Genomic DNA, 19,681 nt, shown 5'->3' with positions numbered 1-19,681 from the left:
CTGTGACAACCTGTCTCATGAATGAGCGTGACATTATCTGCCATTTGGCAGCGCTGGCTCACTAATCTGTCGGCCTAATAGTCTCTCAAATGTTCTTGTGGCCCCAATCGTCCACCAGATTGTATTTCTAACAACCTCTTTGCGAGCAATATCGAACATGACACACTCAGTCCACTTAATTATTGGCATGCACATGGCGGATAATGCCCCAAACCTCCAAATGTGACTGGCTACTGTGAAGGGCACAGCCAATTTTAACCCCTGTAATGACATTCCCAACAGGTTGAGGCCCATTGCCTGAGGTGGTGGGTGGGAACTCCTAATGATTTTTGCAACCAAACATTGGCTGAATGACGTCACACTTGACATTAGCACTCACTCAAAGTCAGGTTTGTTTGTATCTGACGTCAAGGGTGGTGTATTGGATCTTTTAAGAAAGCGGCTTCAGAGAAAGCCTGTGGCAACACTCTCGATAATGGATCCTGTTGTTGGTTGTCTGGTTTTTCAATGTGACTGTCTGCATGTGAAATCTTACAAAGGAAATGATTGTGTTTTAGGAAACACTTGCTGACATACCATTATGCTGGTATCTCTTCTGTGTACTGCATTACTTGTTTATTACTGAGACCAAATGTGTCAGACTCGTTTGTTTGTCCTAACACCAACGAAAGGCACAGTTTGTTCTGTACATTCAAACAAATGGAACATGTCACATGTTTCTTAAAGACAAGCTTAATAGAACGAAGGGTCATTACGTCATTGTGACAGCGTTTCAATTTTGCAAAACCTTGTTGTCCACTCGATTGAAGTTAATGGGATGGGCACCTAAGTCCCATTGTAACCCATCATATCTCTGTCGTTTCACCTTTGTCTAAAAAAACACATCATGTGTTGTTGACTGATATTTTTCATCTAAATGTGTGCGTGTGTGATGGGCTGTCAGAGTTACGTAACTATAGGACGTGACTGTATGCTGCAATGCCTGCAGTTTACCTGAGTGATTTGATTTACATTCAGACTAGTCATCTAGCCTATAGTATTAGCTACTAGTATACACAGTCATGACACCAATTAAGTTAGAGAGGCTGTACGATCTTCTATTTGGACAGCGGGACAGAGGATGTCATATGTGTACAGATTGTAAACATTTGTGATTCTGGGCTATACAAAATAAATGTAATTGCTATAGTACAATTAAATGCACGACGAATACTAGCAGTTTGGCACCAACTTGAGTTCAGTGATGTAATGACCCTTTACTTCGTTTATATATTCCCTGTTGACAGGAAGTACACATGGACTTAAGCTGTTGCCTAGCAATGCAATCCCCTTGAAACGGTCTATACAACTCTGTAGTTAGTCACTCTTTGTCTTGTAAATTTCCTCTGAATACTTAAGAAATGCAGCCAGATCGTCTGCTGCATCTCAGCTTTGTTTGCCGGTATGTTTTGACATCATCTCTAGGCAGTCCTCATCACGTATCTTAATCGTAAAAGTGCTCCTGACCAAAATGTTCCCATTTTCCCAGCCACCAGAAAAAGCAAGCTGATAAAAATAGCAGAGGCCGACCTCTGGGCGGCTGTTGTCTCTTACACAACCATTTCCATAAGCTCCAGAGATGTGACACTGCTACCGAGGAAGATGGAAGTGTTCTCCAGTCAGTGTTGGTCCCCGGAGACCTTTGGCCCTCACCTCACTTGGCTATACACAAATGGCATAATCTATGATGCAACACACTGAGGAAGTGGAACTCAATGTTTTTTTTAAAGCCTTCTGTAGTCTGGCAGCGACAGGAAATTGGTCTTATCTAACACAAAATAATAATAAAAATGTGTGTCAACAACTGAAGTTCACGTGAGGAAGGCTGATTAAACTTGATATACCTGAACATTTACCAGCAAGTCGATTCATGTCTTCTGCAGCTTCCTCTTGTTCTTGGGAGTAGCTGTAAATTGATAGAAACATTGCATCAGAGCTGTTGTTATGTTACAACAGCTTTGCCTTCGGGGAAGGGCGTTTTTTTTCTCTTCATTTTGTCCAATCCAGTAAAACTATTTTGTAAAAACACATATTGCAATACATTAGTGGCCTCGCAGCACCTCCGTTCTCTAACCACAGTCCTGTTACCCGTCGTTTTTTTGCCACCGTTTCAAACATCATTTCAACCACTCTGAAGTCAGTGTAAACCATAAAAAATTCTAAATGTTATCCTTTTAATTTTGTATTGTCATTTTATAGTGTTCTTTTTCATAAAGGTAGGAAATAAAGGATTGTATTTGTATTGACTAAAACAAATTGTGTCTTTAGTCGTGAAAACAACTGAGCTCTTTTTCCTGTTTTTGTTTAGATTGTGCTTGCAGCTATATTTAATTATTATTATTATTTTTCATGCCATAAATTCAAGCCAGATAATAGCTGGGCTGCCCGCCAGCGCTCTTGTTTTCTTGCCTGGTCGTACGTTATGATCATACATGCACCATGCAGCCCTTCTGGAACTCCTGGATTTCCTGAATCTCCCTTCCTGAGGAAAAATAGGTCTTGTTTTTCATACCCATGCCCTTAACCACATTGTCTGTTGTCCAAAGGGAGAATGTTCTCTGTGTATGCAGGAAGGGATCAAACGACCATGTATTGTGTGTTATGTATTCCCTCATGCACCTCTGGAAATCGCATAACATCTCCAGACAAATTCCAGGAAACATTTACTCATGGCTTGCCCAGTTATGTTGTGTCTGAACATATATATATATCCTCATCGAGTCTTTATTACACATGCCCAGTGGTTTCAGCTGGCCTGGAAACTAAGATTTTTTTTTTTTACTTAGTTACCAAAGCGTTTGTGTGTGTATGTGTGTGTATGTGTGTGTGTGTGTGTGTGTGTGTGTGTGTGTGTGTGTGTGTGTGTGTGTGTGTGTGTGTGTGTGTGTGTGTCATCAGTGCAGCTCTGTATCCCAAAGGCTGAGTCTAGATGAGTTAACACATCCTAGATGAACTGTATTGTAGAGGTTTATTAACTAAAACAACGTCTTATGTAAATAATAGCAAGTGTGCAGCAAATACTATCAAACGTTTGAACTTGCCTTTTAGATCAATGAGTCAAAGGGCTCAGAAATTAATTAGAGGTGGTTTGATTAACATGACAACAAGTGTTGTTGGACAGACTTGCTGTGTACAGTACAAAATGTAGTCAGATGTGTTGACCAGATTGAGTCTCTTTTTTTTGGTGTTGTCGAGCAGCATGCCCTTACGTTTCCTTTTTGAGGAATAAACTGGTATCATGACCTTCCTGTTTCTGGGTTTTCAGTGCACATGCAGCAGATACAAGTTGTGCTTGTGGAGGTTTATTTTCCCATGTAAAGTGAAGCATATATTTCTGTGCAGTATATAAGGCTATTGCTTTTGACTGCGCATGGCATTTGTGGTTGAGATTGTTGTTGACAACATACGGTTGTTTTTCATGGGTGAAACTGATGTTTACGGTCAGCGCTGTTATGCTGACGGCAGTACAAAGCCTGCGCCCACTTGTTCCAGAGCATCAGGGCTGAAAAACAGAGCTCAGCATTCAGTCAATGGGCGGCTGGCAGCTGCGTGGCTCAGTAGCCCTGCTAGTGGCATGCAGGAGCTGCTGAATACATCCACATTAGTTCCTGCTTTCTGAGGAAATACAATGACATGGTTTTCTATGCTTTTGTGAATGTGACTTTTTGCAGTGTCTACACCACCATCGCATTTATGTTTTAATTATTTACTAGAACACGTTTAAAATAGTCTGTTACAAGTAAAAGTCCTGCACTAAAAATGTGACTTAGTCTGAGTAACGGTACAAAAGTATAGGCACCAAACTTTGCTTGAAGTACCAAATGGCCCATTTCAAATGATATATTTATGGCATTAATGCTGGCTAGCCTCTGCACAAGAGCTGCGTTTGTTTGTTTGTTTTGCATTAATGAGAACACGTATTTCGGAGAAACGGTGTGAGCCCTAGGCACAGTGGCTCCAATTGTGTATTGAGCCTTTTTTGTTAAGGTGCTTTGTAAAAAGTGCTTTAGTTGAATCGGGGCTATTCTCTGCTGTGGCTGAGCTTGAGTGAGAAGTTTGGAACGATACGAAGTTGTAGGAGCTTTTGTTTGGCCTTGTTTGCTGTAAACACTTATTTTATGCCCACTTATTTAGATTATTCAGTCCCTCTCGTCTCAATACTTGCATTCTGATAAAATACCTGAACCTTTTTTAAGTACATTTTTTTATAAGCTGTCAGTACAAGACTTGTAGCTGTGTGGTATTTTTTAAAGATGGGTTTAACCTGAGCTTTTCAAACATATTGATTGGAAATCAACATCAGCATATCCTTTCTAAATAATATCTTTTTAAAATACTGTCTCAAGGCCCTACACAAAAATACCAGGTTTAGGAAGTGGCTTAAAAACTAAACTCCCTGGAAAAAAATGTCATATGTTCAAAAATGATCTTGTCAAATTTAGTTTTTGGCAAGATTGATTGAAGGAGATGTTTTCACATAAAATCGATATTAGAGATGGAATTTATGACTGTTTAACTTAATAAAGCCAAGAATGGCTAGAATCATTTATTTCTAATTTATGTGAATTGTGTGTTTTTATGCAAATAACCACTGTAGATGACAATAACAAAGTTTATTAGTTATTAGTTAGTTTAACAGAGTTTTTGAAAATTTATACTAACTTTGGGAAGGTTGAAATTATTTTTCAGGAGGGTGGAGCCTTGCTGTCAATTATAGGTTGAAGGGTTGTCTCTTCTTTAGAAAAGCACAGCCGTCACATTTGTATTGTTTGCCGGCTGTACGTAGACACATTGAGACTTCTTTCATTTTCCTCCTATTCTATTCACAGAATGAAATTTGATGCCTAACAGATATATTCCCAGATGGCAAACCGATGTATTAGCTGACAGTTCTGTTCCTCCGTCCTTGTTTTCAGGCCTATGAGCGCCGGTTCCCGACCTGTCACCTTATCCCCATGTTTGTGGCGAGTGACGTGGTGGAAGAGGAGACCAATGAGGAAGGTTCCACCAACAGGGTTGAGCGCCGCTGTGCCCTGGATGTTGACGCCCCGCGCCTGCTCAAGAGGGTTTGTTGCATATCAGGTCTTCAGCTAATGTGCATCTAAAGTACAATGCATTGTGGTTATTAGGATTTTTACCAAAGTATTAAATACTTTTTTCATCAGTTTCTGATACAAAAAATGTAATAATGTTGTTTTAGATATTTTTCAGCTCGACGTGCATACAGTTTTACCCATATTTTGGTCTTGTAACATGAGTTGTTGTGTGTGGTTTGCAGATTGCCGGTGTGGACTATGTCTACTTCATCCAGAAAAACACACTGAACCGAAAAGAGAGGACACTTCACATCGAGTCCCACAATGAGACCTTCTCCAACAGGGTCATAATCAGTGAGACCTGCTGCTATTCGGTCAGTATCGTCGTACACATCCCAGTGCCGCTTAATGCAGACTGTTTTCGACACGCAAACGTTGCGTGCATATTTGTAGTGCAGATTTTAAGACATGCTCAACCCATTGAGTTATACAAAACCACACAACTATATTCCCAAACACACACACATGTTCTGGAAAGCTGTTAAGCTACTAAATGGCAAGCTGCCGCCATTACAGCCATGTTAATGTCCGTTTCGCTTCTAATCTCTGCCCTGCTTCCTTGCACAGAAAGCCATGTTTAGACTTGCTCTATGCATGTTCGCTATCTCGACTGATCGCTCTTATTATTCAGTCCACTCACAATCTGGCTGAATGCTGTTCTGAAACCAGCATGTCTTCTTGTTTCTTCCGGCTCCACTTCTGTATGCTCAAGGCTTCACTCTGACTTCAGATCTGCCTATTCATGAATGGATGTGCTCTGAGTTAATGAGGTCAAGCACATCGTATTAGCCTCAAACTAACTATAGTGCTAATTTTAGGTTTTAGGTTGCACAGAGGTTCTTACTGTGTGCGTTAACACACTGTGCTAACGTTAACCGGGATGGAAAGGTCAATTAGACTGAGCTAATGGACCTAGCTAAAGATTAAACAGTTTGGTAGCCAAGAGTAATAAAGCTAGCATCACAGAGCCTTCCGAAAGCATTTAACTCATGACTACTTTTGAAATGCAATGATGATGTAGTCTAAATTAAAATGGATTGAAAATATTTGTTCAAATATCTCGGTCAAGTAAACGTAAATGTTGCTTTAATATGTATCACATCTGACACATTGAAACGCATTGTAGCCTTGTAAATTTGGCACACCTTATTTTGCATGCGCTTCTTGGTCCAAATGCTGAATTTCCTGGTTCATAACTGACAACTTGATAAACATACATTTACTAATATGATATGAATTAAAGAATGTGACTCCGGAATTAAAACTGATTTGAAGTGATCCGCTAGTGAGAATACACATCAGTCATTGCAGTTGTTACAAAAAAAAACATGAAGTCCATTCACGGTTGTACAGAGCGATGCGTGCATCATCATCTCTAAAGCTGGGTGTGTGGTTACCATAGTGACCTGGCCATCTTGTTTCTGCATGTGTCTACAGTATAATAAGAGAACACGTTTTTAATAGAAAGTGACTTTTTTTTATGACGCAACATCAATATTTTAATCTTCAACAGATTTGTAATTTCTTTTCATCCATATGGCAACATGCCTAGCAACATAAAAAACAACAACATTGTTGTTATTTTTCGCCCCCACATTGAGGACATTGTAAATTATATATGAAGGCTGACATCCTGATGAAAACATCCACATCACAGTTAGTTGTATTTTCTTATGGAATCAAATTATGTGCACAATTTTGATTCTGTGAAGAGGCAACGAGTACTCGTTGCTCAAAGGGCGGGTTTTCACGGTAGGCAAACAACCGTAACAACAGGCCATGGCTGTGAAAGAGGTCATTTAGCATGTTGATGAGAGGGCACTTTGACATCTTCAAAAAACTGTCTTGCACACCAATGGGGTGCCATTGGTTAAGAACTGCGTGTGAATAGTGGCATGCGTGGCCAAGGTTGCTGACCCCTGCAATATGCGTTTGTGTGTGTTGGCACAGGTTCACCCAGAGAACGAGGACTGGACTTGCTTCGAGCAGACCGCCAGCCTGGACATCAAGTCCTTCTTCGGCTTTGAGAGCACCGTGGAAAAGATTGCTATGAAGCAGTATGCTAGCAGTATCAAAAAGGTGTGTGTTTGTTGTTACACGTAATCAATACATGTAGGTGTTTCCTTTGTTTTGTGAAAAAATAAAATCTATGCAGAATACACCATAATGGGTGCTGTATCTGTTCTATGAAGTTTGTTTTTTAGAGGTTTCTGGAGCATGAGTGAGTCAGTTCCTCTCATGTTTTAATTGCATAAATAAGCTTGCATAATCTGTTTGAGTGGACAGGGGTCTTGTGCTGTGGACCTAGTGAGTCATCTGCCTTCTCTAGGAGGGATGTTGGCAATGTTGATTGCAGACTCTTTTAGTATTTCCAACTGAAGTAATGGAAACAGGGAGAAAATGCAGAGTCTTAGTCTTTCTTGGTTTGAATAAAATACATACGAAGATAAAGTATTGTTGGTTTGTATCCCAAATAGCGAGCTTAAATCTAATTTCCTTGATTTCATAGCCTCTTCTGCTATTTTTGCCACAGTTGTCACACTTCATTTCTACACTTGTGTTCCTCACAGGGAAAAGAAATCATAGAGTTCTACCTGAAGGAGCTAAACGATGAAGGGATCACCGATGTGCCGCGCTGGACTCCCTCATCCCTTCTTCCCGTGTCGCTACCCAGACCAACCAGCCTCTTCACCAGCCCAACTGTCCTCCCCAAACTGGCGGTCACGCCCGCTGTTTCTATCCCGCTGCCCACTGACGCCAAAGACATCATCACCTGTCAGGACACCGAGCTGGACAGCAGCGAACTTCAGGCAGACAGCCTCACAGAGATTCTGCCTGGTACACCTGAAGGTCGGTTCCCTCAGATGACTGAAAAAAGACCTAAACCTTTTTGTTTGTTTAATGTATAGTAAGAAAGATATTTGTCAGCCGTACACAAAGTAGAAAGCAAGACCTCATTGTTTAGTTATATAAGTCACATTTGTACACAACATTTTAATAGGGTTGAATTGGCACAGTAATGACTGCGTTTTGGTTTCATTAAAGGTGTAAACCATGTATAAATGTATACTTTGACTGAATTATGCTAATTTAAGGTGTTATGTTTCTGTGTTGCAGATAAATTGGATGCAGATTATATCAAACGTTACCTAGGTGACCTGACCCCGCTGCAGGAGAGCTGTCTGATCAGACTTCGCAAATGGCTGCAGGAGACTCACAAGGGAAAGGTAATTGTTTTTCACTTTGTGTAGGGATGGAATAAAATCGAATAGCAACGTTTAGATTTGATGAACTAAAACTAACAAGTTGAATCATTATCAGGGACGTCTAATATTTGGGCCCTGCTAATATGGCGACCTACTGTGATATCAATGGTCTATTAAAATTAGCCAATTGTCAATGACATTGTCTGTGTTATCAAAGTTATGCAAGCTTTTTTCTTTTGTGGTTTCATAAACCAACACAAATCAAGTACAGCTAAATTCTCTCCCCTTACTTTTCAGATTCCTAAGGACGAGCACATACTGCGTTTCTTGCGTGCCAGAGACTTCAACATGGACAAGGCACGGGAGATCCTTTGCCAGTCGCTGACCTGGAGAAAGCAGCACCAGGTGGACTACCTGCTGGAGACCTGGACCTCACCACAGGTCCTCCAGGACTACTACACCGGGGGCTGGCACCACCACGACAGAGGTGCATTTAATTTAAAGGAGTAATTTGATGTTTTGAGGTGACGTTGTATGAGGTACTTATCCATAGTCGGTGTATTATCAACAGTAGTTGGCGGTCAGCAAGCCCACAAATGTATTTAAGCTACCTTCAAAAACTCCCTTTAAGGCAAAAACTAAAAAATGCTCAGCAGTACTCAAAGAAGGTTGAACGTTAAAGCATACTACAACGCTTCTGATCTATGTAGGTTGCGCTGAAGCTCGCTGTATTTGCGCTGTTAACTAGAAGAAGACCTCCATTCTCCAATTTCTTATAGACTCCAGTTACACACATAGTTACACTCCAGTTACGCTCCAAAGTCGCCTTCAGCCGTGGGTTGAATTAATTGAATTAAACGTGAATTAAACATGAGGCCAATTTGTTGCCACTACTTGGTTACCCAAATAGTTTATATACACACACAGACACACACACACACACACACACACACACACACACACACACACACACACACACACACACACACACACACACACACACACACACAAATGTATATGACACATGTTCCCACATAAGTGAACAGTTTATCTTTCCATTTCAATCTTTCAAAAAGTATTTGTATGGGATACAGAAGAACAGAACTATGAAGACATTTCCATGTAACATGCAGAAATGTAAATTTGTAATGGATTATATGAATGTTTATTTTATCCTCTAGATGGTCGTCCTTTGTACGTCCTGCGGTTGGGCCAGATGGACACCAAAGGACTGGTCCGCGCTCTCGGAGAAGAGTCTCTGCTCAGACACGTATGTCACGCAATCTGAAACACACCTCAAGCTCACGTGTAACAATGTAGGTCAATATATGTATAGGTGGTTGGATTACAGGTTAGGGAATTAATGACTGATTAATGACACTGGCATGTCCTGACAAGTGTATTAACACCAGGAAGTAAACGGTACAGTACATATATAAATAATCTGCTTATTTATAATGTTGCTCTCACTGTAAGTTCTAGTTACGAGTGTGAGAGCCAAATGCTCAACAGTGCACTGAGGTCATGTTGTGCCATTTCAGGTGCTGTCTATTAATGAGGAGGGTCTGAAACGCTGTGAGGAGAACACCAAGGTGTTTGGTCGACCTATCAGGTAAACCTTCAGTACACTGTCTGTACTTTAGAGCTGAACAGGAAATGAATCGGCAGCCATTTTGATTATCAGTTAAGCGTGGGATTCTTATTTTTAAGCAGAAATGGTTCCAGCCAAACAAATGCGTTTAATTGCTGTTTATTTGCTCTGTTTAATATAATCGTTAATTCAATGTCTGGACATAAAAGCTGTAAATGTGAATGGAGATGAATAGGAAAGGAGAAATAATTGAATGGGAAAAAGATGAAAAAAGTATTTTTGGACCACGAGCAGCCGACAAATTTGATTTCCCCCTCTGAGAGGGAGAGAATGGAGATGGTATCTGTTATTTTGGCAGCCCTCTCAAACAAGAGGAGATGGATGGGATAAGAGCTGTGCAGGAATGCATGTAAACTATAAATGTCTGTCACGTCACAGCCCTCAGCTCTCATTGATAGAAGGAAAGGGAGGATGTGGAGGGGGGGTCCAGAATTAGCAAGCGATGCCTTCACCAATTAAGCTTCACCTCAGGGTGACAGGTGCTAAGTGGTTGGAAAGAGGATGTGGCCCAGTTGTGTGTGAGAGTGTTTGCAGAGTCTAATCCTCGCTCCTCCTCTTCTGTAGCTGTTGGACGTGTCTAGTGGATCTGGAGGGGCTGAACATGCGTCACCTGTGGCGCCCAGGGGTCAAGGCGCTTCTGAGGATCATTGAGGTTGTGGAGGCCAACTACCCAGAGACTCTGGGACGCCTGCTTATCTTGAGAGCCCCTAGGGTTTTCCCTGTTCTTTGGACACTGGTAAGAAGGGGATACTCGCTAGCTCTAATAGTCTCCTCACAATATGAGTTTATGTAGATTTCAAAGGTGTTTTAAGTGTGTGGTCCACCCTCATTTTCATATGTGGAAAAATAATAAATAACACCTGTTAACAAACACAGTGCGACACACGCATCCTTATTTGCTCTTGCTGTAAATTAATGCCTCATTTCTGCCATGGAATAACTAGAATACAACTAATTGGTGGGCCCATAAAACATATCCACGTCTGCCTCTGCCCTTAGGTGAGTCCATTCATTGATGAAAACACCCGCAAGAAGTTCCTCATATATGCAGGCAATGACTACCAGGGTCCCGGAGGGCTGGTGGACTACATAGACAAGGAGATCATCCCTGACTTTCTGGCAGGGGAGTGTATGGTGAGTGCCAGATGAAGATTTCAACTCTTAGCCTATCATTTCAGAATATGACTTGGTTATGAATCTGAACTGTCAGACACTACAGCTGCCACACTGAGATCTACTTTGTTGACCTAATGTTGTGTGTGATTGTCTGGGTGCATGCTCTTCAGTGTGAGGTACCGGAGGGCGGCCTAGTTCCCAAGTCAATGTACCGCACGACCGAGGAGCTCGAGAGCGAAGATGTCCGCCTGTGGACCGAGACTATCTACCAAAGTGCCAGCGTCTTCAAGGGAGCTCCACACGAGGTGAGGCTTAGCTTAAAAGCTTTACTTTTACACAAACGTCTATCTTTCCTATATATATATATATATATGGCACGAAGAGCTGACTGATGTCTCTGTTGAAAGGTCGGCCATCTAGTGGTGGTATGTGGTGGAGGAAGTCAAATGTGGCATAGCTTTTAAAACATAATCCGTCTGCAGTGACCTACAGTTAATCATGTTACATAATTTATACCAAAGGGTTTATGCATCATCCCACATAATCACCCATCTGAAAATGGTTCTGATTTCATGTTAATGAGCTCATAACTTCACAAACAGATGTTCAGTTTTCTCTTGCTGCTCGTTGCCACATTTAGCTGATGCCTAAATATGGAGCAGCGTAAATCAATACAAGAGTTTCAACTTGGATACCCCTTTAGTGAATGACGATAATAAAGAGAGCGAGGTGCACAGCCATAATGCTCTGGCATTATTCCTGTCACCAAGAAAGGATGTATGTAAATAAAATGAGAAAATAAGGGCTAAAGAGGAAGTGATATCTTTCACTTCTCTCTCTCTCTCTCTCTCTCCCTCTCTCTCTCTCTCTCTCTCTCTCTCTCACTCGTGTGTGTGTGTGTGTGTGTGTATATATATATATATTTCCATATTTTCATATTTCCATTTCTGGCCAACCTTACCATGTCCGTCTTCCCTCCATCCCCCAACCAGCTTCTGATAGAGATCATCGATGCCTCCTCAGTCATCACCTGGGACTTTGACATGTGTAAAGGCGACGTGGTTTTCAACATCTACCACTCCAAGCGGGCCCCTCAGCCTCCACGTAAAGATCCCCTGGGAGCTCATGTCATCGCCTCTCCAGTAGGCAACAATGTCCAGCTTATCGATAAATCATGGACGCTGGGGCAAGACTACAGCATGGTGGAGTCCTCGCTCACCTGCAAGGAGGGCGAGAGTGTGCAGGTGAGGTTCCTGGAGTGTGAACTGATGCATAATGGTGCCAACGTTTTTATTTGTAATTGTACAAAATAAAGAAATTACGGTTTGCTTTTGCTTATTAGTCATCAACGTTGTCTGTACTCTTAATCTCCTCAGGGCTCTCATATTACGCGGTGGCCAGGTTTCTACATCCTCCAGTGGAAGTTCCACAACATGCCGGCCTGCTCGGCCACCAACCTGCCCCGTGTGGACGACGTGCTGGCCACCCTGCAGGTCTCCTCGCACAAGTGCAAAGTCATGTACTACACTGAGGTGTTGGGCTCGGAGGACTTTAGGTTAGTAACTGAGTGTGAGAAAGACAATTAAATACATTGGTATCCATGCTGTATATGTGAAGTGTATGTATGTGTCCATTTTTTTGCCATGATGTTGTTACAGTTTTACTTTTAAACCTTATTCCTTTATGATTGGTCATTCTTCACTCCTTCCTTTTTTCAGTTTTCCCCCTCTACAACCTATTTGAAATCATAAATTCTGTAGTGTTGCTAAAATGACCCTATGAAGAGCCTTAAGCACATCATGATTTTTCTAGGCACAGAGTTTTGAAATGCTTCCCCCTCTCAGAGACTCCTTTAATCCAGCCTTTTCTGTCCAATCCGCTCCTGATCTATTGCTCACAACCCTGCCTTCCTGCTGCTCTGTCTTCTTCCTGTGAAGAACGGCTTGCTGGGATGTGCAGAGTTTGTAAGTGGCTCAGTGTTTGCCCCTTATCTAGTTCATTGTCATTGCTGCTAATTTGAACGCCCCCCTCCCACGTTTGCATCTGTTCGTGCTTATGGCTTTTGTTAGCATTTTCTAACAGGATGTTGTTGCTTTGTTCACACTGACGAAATAATCCTTGCAATAAGACTACTTGCTGGCTTCACTCGCTCTGCCTGCATGTACACAAAATGAACAATCGTAGGCTGGGTTACTACGTTCAGCACACTAGTGCTCGACTGCTGTATATCTAAGTGTGCACTTAACATGTGCACATAGCTACTTGTATAGCTACTTGCAGAGACATTTCCTGGCATTTATACTTGTTTTCATCACTCATCCATTTTTAATACCAACTGACTGAATCTCACTTTGCTTTCAGTGCACCTGCTGTTTCATCTTTACATTTGCTTCTGAATCAAACTTGAGATCACCATTTAACAATGTTTAGTATAATTTAGCAGGATGGTTTGCTAATGGTTGACACATCTGTTTGAGACTGAAAATTCGAAACATCTGAAACACCAACCTCAACTAAAAATGTGGAATAAGTCGAACCATTTGTCTGTAATGTACCTGCACAACCTACAAACACATGCCAAGCATTCTTAATGTAATAGGACAATTGATCCCTATTTTTTTATGACCCCTCACTAGTGGGTGGACAGTGTCACAATTTTAGTTTGCTTTAAAAAAAAAAAAAGATTAGTTAAAGTATTAACTTTCGCGTCGGCCACTGCAGATTTGCACACGGTTGAAGTTTCAGTTTGTTGCAACCTCACTGCTAGATGCCGTCAAATCCTACAAACTGGTCTTTTTAAACACCGTAAAGGGGCTAAATTATAAGCAAAGTTATTGTGAGAAATTGTGATACTTGACCTTAAGTTATACGAATAACTGTATAATTGTATGTCCTTTTTAAATGCTTGATGCAAACATCCTTATGCATGTCCATGTGTTGTCATGCATTAGGTAGCTGTGTATGATACATCATAGACATGGGCCATGTAGAAATTAACATGTTGTTAGTATATTGACTCTTTGATCCAAACACCAAGGAGCCGACATACTACATTTATAACGACACATCAAGATTCCCTTTTCTTTTTTTTTATTATCCAAGTAAAAAAGAACAAAATGCTCCATGCTCTAAAGGAAACCATAACATCAAAAGCTGTTATGGTTTCGTGTGCAAGACGGAGTGGATCTGCTTCGATTCACAACAGAAACACCTTGAACTTACCTCCCAGCAAAAATACTTTACTGGAACCAGCAACGATTTGGGCATTTTGAGATCCTCTCACACACACAACCTTTCTACCTGATACACTGTTGATTGTGCAGCCTATAGGGGCGGAGCCTCAGCATAGTGTGCCACACAGAGTAACTGAGTCTCCCTCCTGTGGGTTTGATCTGGCTGCATGGCTCTGCATCATGAATACGAGTCGTTGTTCTCCTGTGAAGTTTAATACCGCTCACACGCTCTCTGTCTCTCACCTCAGGGGTTCGATGACCAGCCTGGAGTCGAGCCACAGCGGCTTCTCTCAGCTCAGTGCCGCCACCACCTCCTCCAGCCAGTCCCAGGCCAGCTCGATGATCTCCAGGTAGAAACCGGAGGCCCCCAAACCATCAACACCGAAGCCAACTCTCCTCCTGCCCTTCCTCATCGTCGATGGATGATGTTCCTATCGCACAGCAAGTCTCTCTTGAACTGAAGCATGCTTGCACAAATGGAAGACAACGAATAAAACAAATATATATATGAGGCAAAAAGAAGAAAAAACAGACTCTGTACAATTATAAAGGGCTGATTTCTTTTTTTTTGCACAAAGCTGATTAGCAGTTTGAATCAGAACATCAGCAGAATGCTTGTTTGTGTGCAAAGGTTAAAGGTCTGGGGATGAATTGCGGTGCCTTTGTGGCACGAGAAGCTGAAATAAGCAATATTCTCATCCTTGAAGCTACGAGATCGGATGAAAACACTGGAGGCGCTGTTAGATATATGCATTTACATCTACACCCACATGCAGTGCTGAGACGACACGTACCTCATTCACGTGCGCTCTCTGATTAACTGGATGTGCTGTTACAGACAAACACACACACATACACACACACACACACGTGGACATTTGATGACGTGCAAAACATTTACAGTGTTTGCCATATAACCAGAGGGGTTTCTTCAATCTGGTGAATTGTTTATAGGTCAAGTGTGGTTGGGCGAAGTGAATTCTGAACAGGACATGGGTCAAAGACCACCTGCAAAGTGTTTCAATCGTCATGGAGCTGCGGAGTGGGTGGAGCTTACTAAATCACGACAATGCAGATGATGTCGGCAAAGTTGCCAGTTGACGGGAAAATATCCCAAGTGTTATTTTCCCGTGGCCGCGTGAGCTTTCTGTTCTATTCATCGCATCGTCTTTTGTAACTAACCCCACCTGTCCAACTCACGAGGGCTTTCTCTCAGCTTGAAAAGCATTTGAATATTTAACCCGGTGTCTGACTCTTAGCGAAGTCAATCCACGAGAAGCAATAACATGAGTTTGACTTTCTACTGTGTGAAATATTTCTATTTATCATTCATTTGTACGTTGACGATCATGGGTGCTGATTGCAGATGAACTTTTTGTAAGTCGTGTCCAGGCAGATAGACGGGCAAACTGAGCCAGCTAACAACAAAGTTCTGTGGCGAAACCATTCCGTCAGGAGAGAAGCAGAAATAACTCCCCAGCGTCTCTCCTGGATTTATTTTTTTCCTTGGAATGACCGCAGTTGTTTTGCTTTCTGCACGATCGAGGAACTTGGGTCAAAAACAAGTCGTGAAGGAGATGCCTTGTCACTGATTTGTGAATGTGCTATTCGCCAACCAATGAAATGCCTGAATTTAGAGGGTTGCAATGTCATTGGGCAGAATCGCCATCATTCTCTGCTTTATGTTTTAGAGTGATGTAGATTTCATTGTGCATTACGGATGAATGTTACTTCATGATGGACTTTGATGGTGGGCGAGGAGACAGCATTGATACTGTACGTGTACTAGTTGGTTGGAGTTTGTTGCTGTATTTTGGAGATGAGTAATTGATGGGGTGAAGCAGTGTGGTGTGTTACGGCATGCTCATGTGGTGATTGGGTTTAAAGATATATTATTTAAAGATTAAAATAGAGACATTTTAAGAGTTATGTGTCAATAATGCCATTTTAGCCTTTGTAAACTTCACTTAGAAACGTACCTGCTTTTTTTCAAGGTCACCACTAATAGATGAACAATTGTGCATTGAATGAACATTTCGGGCAGCAGTTTTTAATACAATTTATTTGGCTGATTATCCTTGATGACTTCACGTAGACCCGGCTCCCTGTCAGTCATTCCTGTGCTGTTGCCATCGTTACTGACTGCAGCTGGCGGAAGAAAGAAAGAAACATTTATAAAACAGACAAACGCATATAAGACCGAGGCTTTCTCTTTTTATCGGAATCGGACTCCTGAAAATACTGGATCTGTCTGTGGTTGTTTTTTTTGATACATGAAACTGCTTGTTTTTTAACTGTTCATGAAAGGTCAAGGGTAAAGTTGTGCTAACTGTATGTCATTAACTGCAATAACATGAAATGCTTAACTGAAAAAAAGGACTCCCTCAGATTGTGGGCTATTTAAATTGTTTATGATGGTGTAAAAGAATGAATGTGGGGATAAAAGATATGCCTGTAACTGTGTGCCCCTCTCGGCCTCTTCTCGCTCTCTGAAGCGTAACTTTCTCTTCCCTGATTATTCCTTCAGGAGGTTGACTTCCATTTCTTCAAAGGTTCGACTGATGATGAAACAAACGGCGTCAGTTCAACACCAAACTTAACTCCTCTCATAGTTCCCTTTGTCTCTCTTTCGCTCTGTCAACTCTTTGTCACTTGTACACTCCAGTCTGGCTGTTTTGCTTTCTAACACTTCTCATTGTGTATATCTTAGAAAGCAGAGTGGACTTTGATTGAAGCCATAGGCATAAAGAAAGCACTCAGATCAGAGGTTTTGTGTCATGATATGCCGTCTCTCTGACTTTAGCTCTTACAGTGTGCACTTTTCATCAATATCTCATTAAGAATGAGGGCTATACCTGTCTGTGTTCACTGGTCAACACTTGTATCTGTCTCTCTGCTTCCTTCTCATGTTGCATATCTTCTCTTTACCTTGATGTGAGGAATTATGTGTAAAGTACATGTTTGGATTAATGAGAATATGGCGCCTTTACATTGTTTGAAAACATTAAACTTGAATTATGAGAAAATATGTGCACTTGCATTGCATTCATTTTCAACTCCTACACAACACTTTCTCTATTTGTGTCTATAGATTTCTCCTAAATTCACAAAGTTAACATTAGAGTTTTTCCTTGTTTGCATATTTAAACTATTCTTACTTACTTTCATAATAGGTTGTAATAAGAGATAATTGTCCTCCAATACACAACTATAGTATACGTTTATATATAAGTTTCATGTTTATCTGTTAGTTACAATGTTTACCCAATTTACCAGGGAGTCCCCCTTCATGCATATGGCTTTGTTTTTATTCTATTTTTCATTTTTGGGAATTTCGACCTCCGCTCCTATGATAACCTGTGCATCCAAAATACACTCTGATCCTCAAGAACTTAAATCTTTTACTACCATTACAGAATAGTATAAAGAAGGCAATACAATAAATATAAGGAAATTCTGAAAAGATTAGTCAATATTTGGTAACTATGATTAGGACTCAAGTTGGTTAAATTATTGAACTCCGTTAAAGTGTAAAATCATATTGGTATATATTTCTATGGCAGTTTATTGAAGCAGGCAAATTCTTTAAAGTAAGGCACAAACAAATAATATATTTGACCTGGAACCTCAGAGTTAACTTTTAATGAACTGAGACTGGATTTTCAAACCGTATCTATTGCCAATTGATTATATCAGTTTTTATTTTGTTAAGATAATAGCTGAACATTGTGTGATTGTAACAACCTACATTTTGTCATCACCATGTCCCTGTCTTCACTTTAAATGACTTAATCATTCATGAGAATAATAACAATAATAACAATGGGTTTCATGTTTGCTGCATTGCTGTGATGATCAAAACAGGTAATCTGTCACCACCGAGCTGAATCTCCGCATTTCAAATTTCAGTTTTCAGTCTCTTTTTTTCCTTTTACTATCAGTTCTGCCATCAGCGTTTTACTTGAAACAATTTGTGCTGTGGACTTTCTGAGGTTAACATCAAAGGATCAAAAGTAACAGCCTCTTGACAGTCAAACATCGCAAGATCATACGGTTTTGAAGTAATACTTTTATATGATTAAAATTGTATCGGTGGAGCAGGGAAAATGTCCCAGCATCTCACTTTTTAAAAGGAATTTAGACAAAGGACGTTGTGTGACATCCATTTTGTAACAGCAGTCAGGCCAGGCTCTAATATCCTTAATACTGTACAGACACATGTGGCGCAATATCATCGAAGAACAGAGCCCTAAGGTACACCATATTTCAATACTGTGTGAATATTTCTTAATCTGCATTACTGATTTTTCAGCACTTATTTGAGAAAGGTTGGAATGTGGGGAGAAAGAATCAAACGGAGCAGATTATGGTTATGTGGCCAACTCCAGCTGAAACAGTTTGCACTTGTGACATTGTTTAAATGGAAGATGAGCTCACATGTGCCTCTGCATCCTCTGTTGATCGTCTCGTATCTATCTCATTGTCCGATCCGTTCCTGTATACGTTCCAATCTTAGAAGTCTACTCATCAGTGGAACTGTCAGTCTCAGTCCAGGAAGACTTCCTGTCTTCCAGTGTCAACCTACTATTTGTGTCCTTTGACAAGCCATGCTAGTGTCATGGATCACTCATCCTCCCTTTTGGAAATCAAATATTTTCAAACCATTAGTTGGAAATCAAGGGTGACATGCTTTTACTATATTACTTTGCTAAAACAGAGTACTTTATTATCTGTCTCTCTGTATTCTTGTGGTCACAGTGTCTTGTCTCTGTTACTTTCACTTTGTTCTTTTCATCAAGATCTTTCTCTCCTCCTTAAAATTGCAGTGATCACTGGACATGTTGATATCAGACCACTTCTCTTTCAACCTCTGTGCTGACCATGCATTATTTGCCTTACTGTGACAGGCTTGTCCCAGATCTGGTGAGGACCTATTTTAGCTGCACTGGCATCATCACAATCAATTTGAAGTGGTTTTAGTCCATTACACAGACATGACTGAACAGAACATACTGACATAGAGTAATTATACCAGAACAAATAACTTAATCACGTTGTAACCGTTGAGATAATTGTATTTAGTTTTGGTGCATGGAGCGGCAATGTCCGAACAGGAAAACATTGAATGACGTGACATTTTATGTCAATGTACTTCACCATTCTGGCCACTAGATGGCAGAATTAACCCGCTCAGCGAGACGCAAGCCCCGCCCTCGCAATGACGCTAGTACGCGGAAGCAAAACAGGTACGCGACACGAGCGCTGGTGCTCACGCTGCTGCTGTCAGCTCATTTCTTCTTATTAAAACTATTTTTTGCCCACCTGATTGTGTCCTCTTTA

General features: G+C 41.0%; 1 protein-coding gene across 1 annotated transcript in view; it reads left to right on the top strand.

Annotated features, from left to right (window-relative positions):
• The window catches only part of LOC306738331 (SEC14-like protein 1), a 28,301-nt gene extending 10,940 nt beyond the window's left edge, over positions 1 to 17,361 (top strand). Inside the window, exons 3-16 of the mRNA XM_079220170.1 lie at positions 4,956 to 5,105; positions 5,318 to 5,449; positions 7,086 to 7,214; positions 7,706 to 7,985; positions 8,253 to 8,362; positions 8,639 to 8,828; positions 9,523 to 9,611; positions 9,883 to 9,953; positions 10,557 to 10,728; positions 10,992 to 11,126; positions 11,279 to 11,413; positions 12,101 to 12,352; positions 12,485 to 12,663; positions 14,590 to 17,361. Coding sequence (XP_079076296.1) covers positions 4,956 to 5,105; positions 5,318 to 5,449; positions 7,086 to 7,214; positions 7,706 to 7,985; positions 8,253 to 8,362; positions 8,639 to 8,828; positions 9,523 to 9,611; positions 9,883 to 9,953; positions 10,557 to 10,728; positions 10,992 to 11,126; positions 11,279 to 11,413; positions 12,101 to 12,352; positions 12,485 to 12,663; positions 14,590 to 14,695 — 2,130 coding nt within the window. The 3' untranslated portion in view covers positions 14,696 to 17,361. The remainder of the gene's footprint in view (positions 1 to 4,955; positions 5,106 to 5,317; positions 5,450 to 7,085; positions 7,215 to 7,705; positions 7,986 to 8,252; positions 8,363 to 8,638; positions 8,829 to 9,522; positions 9,612 to 9,882; positions 9,954 to 10,556; positions 10,729 to 10,991; positions 11,127 to 11,278; positions 11,414 to 12,100; positions 12,353 to 12,484; positions 12,664 to 14,589) is intronic.
• The last annotated feature ends 2,320 nt before the right edge of the window (positions 17,362 to 19,681 follow it).

Source organism: Taurulus bubalis (assembly GCF_910589615.1).
Source record: "Taurulus bubalis genome assembly, chromosome: 6".
Lineage (NCBI taxonomy): Eukaryota > Metazoa > Chordata > Actinopteri > Perciformes > Cottidae > Taurulus > Taurulus bubalis.
This window is presented reverse-complemented; position numbering and strand designations above follow the sequence as displayed.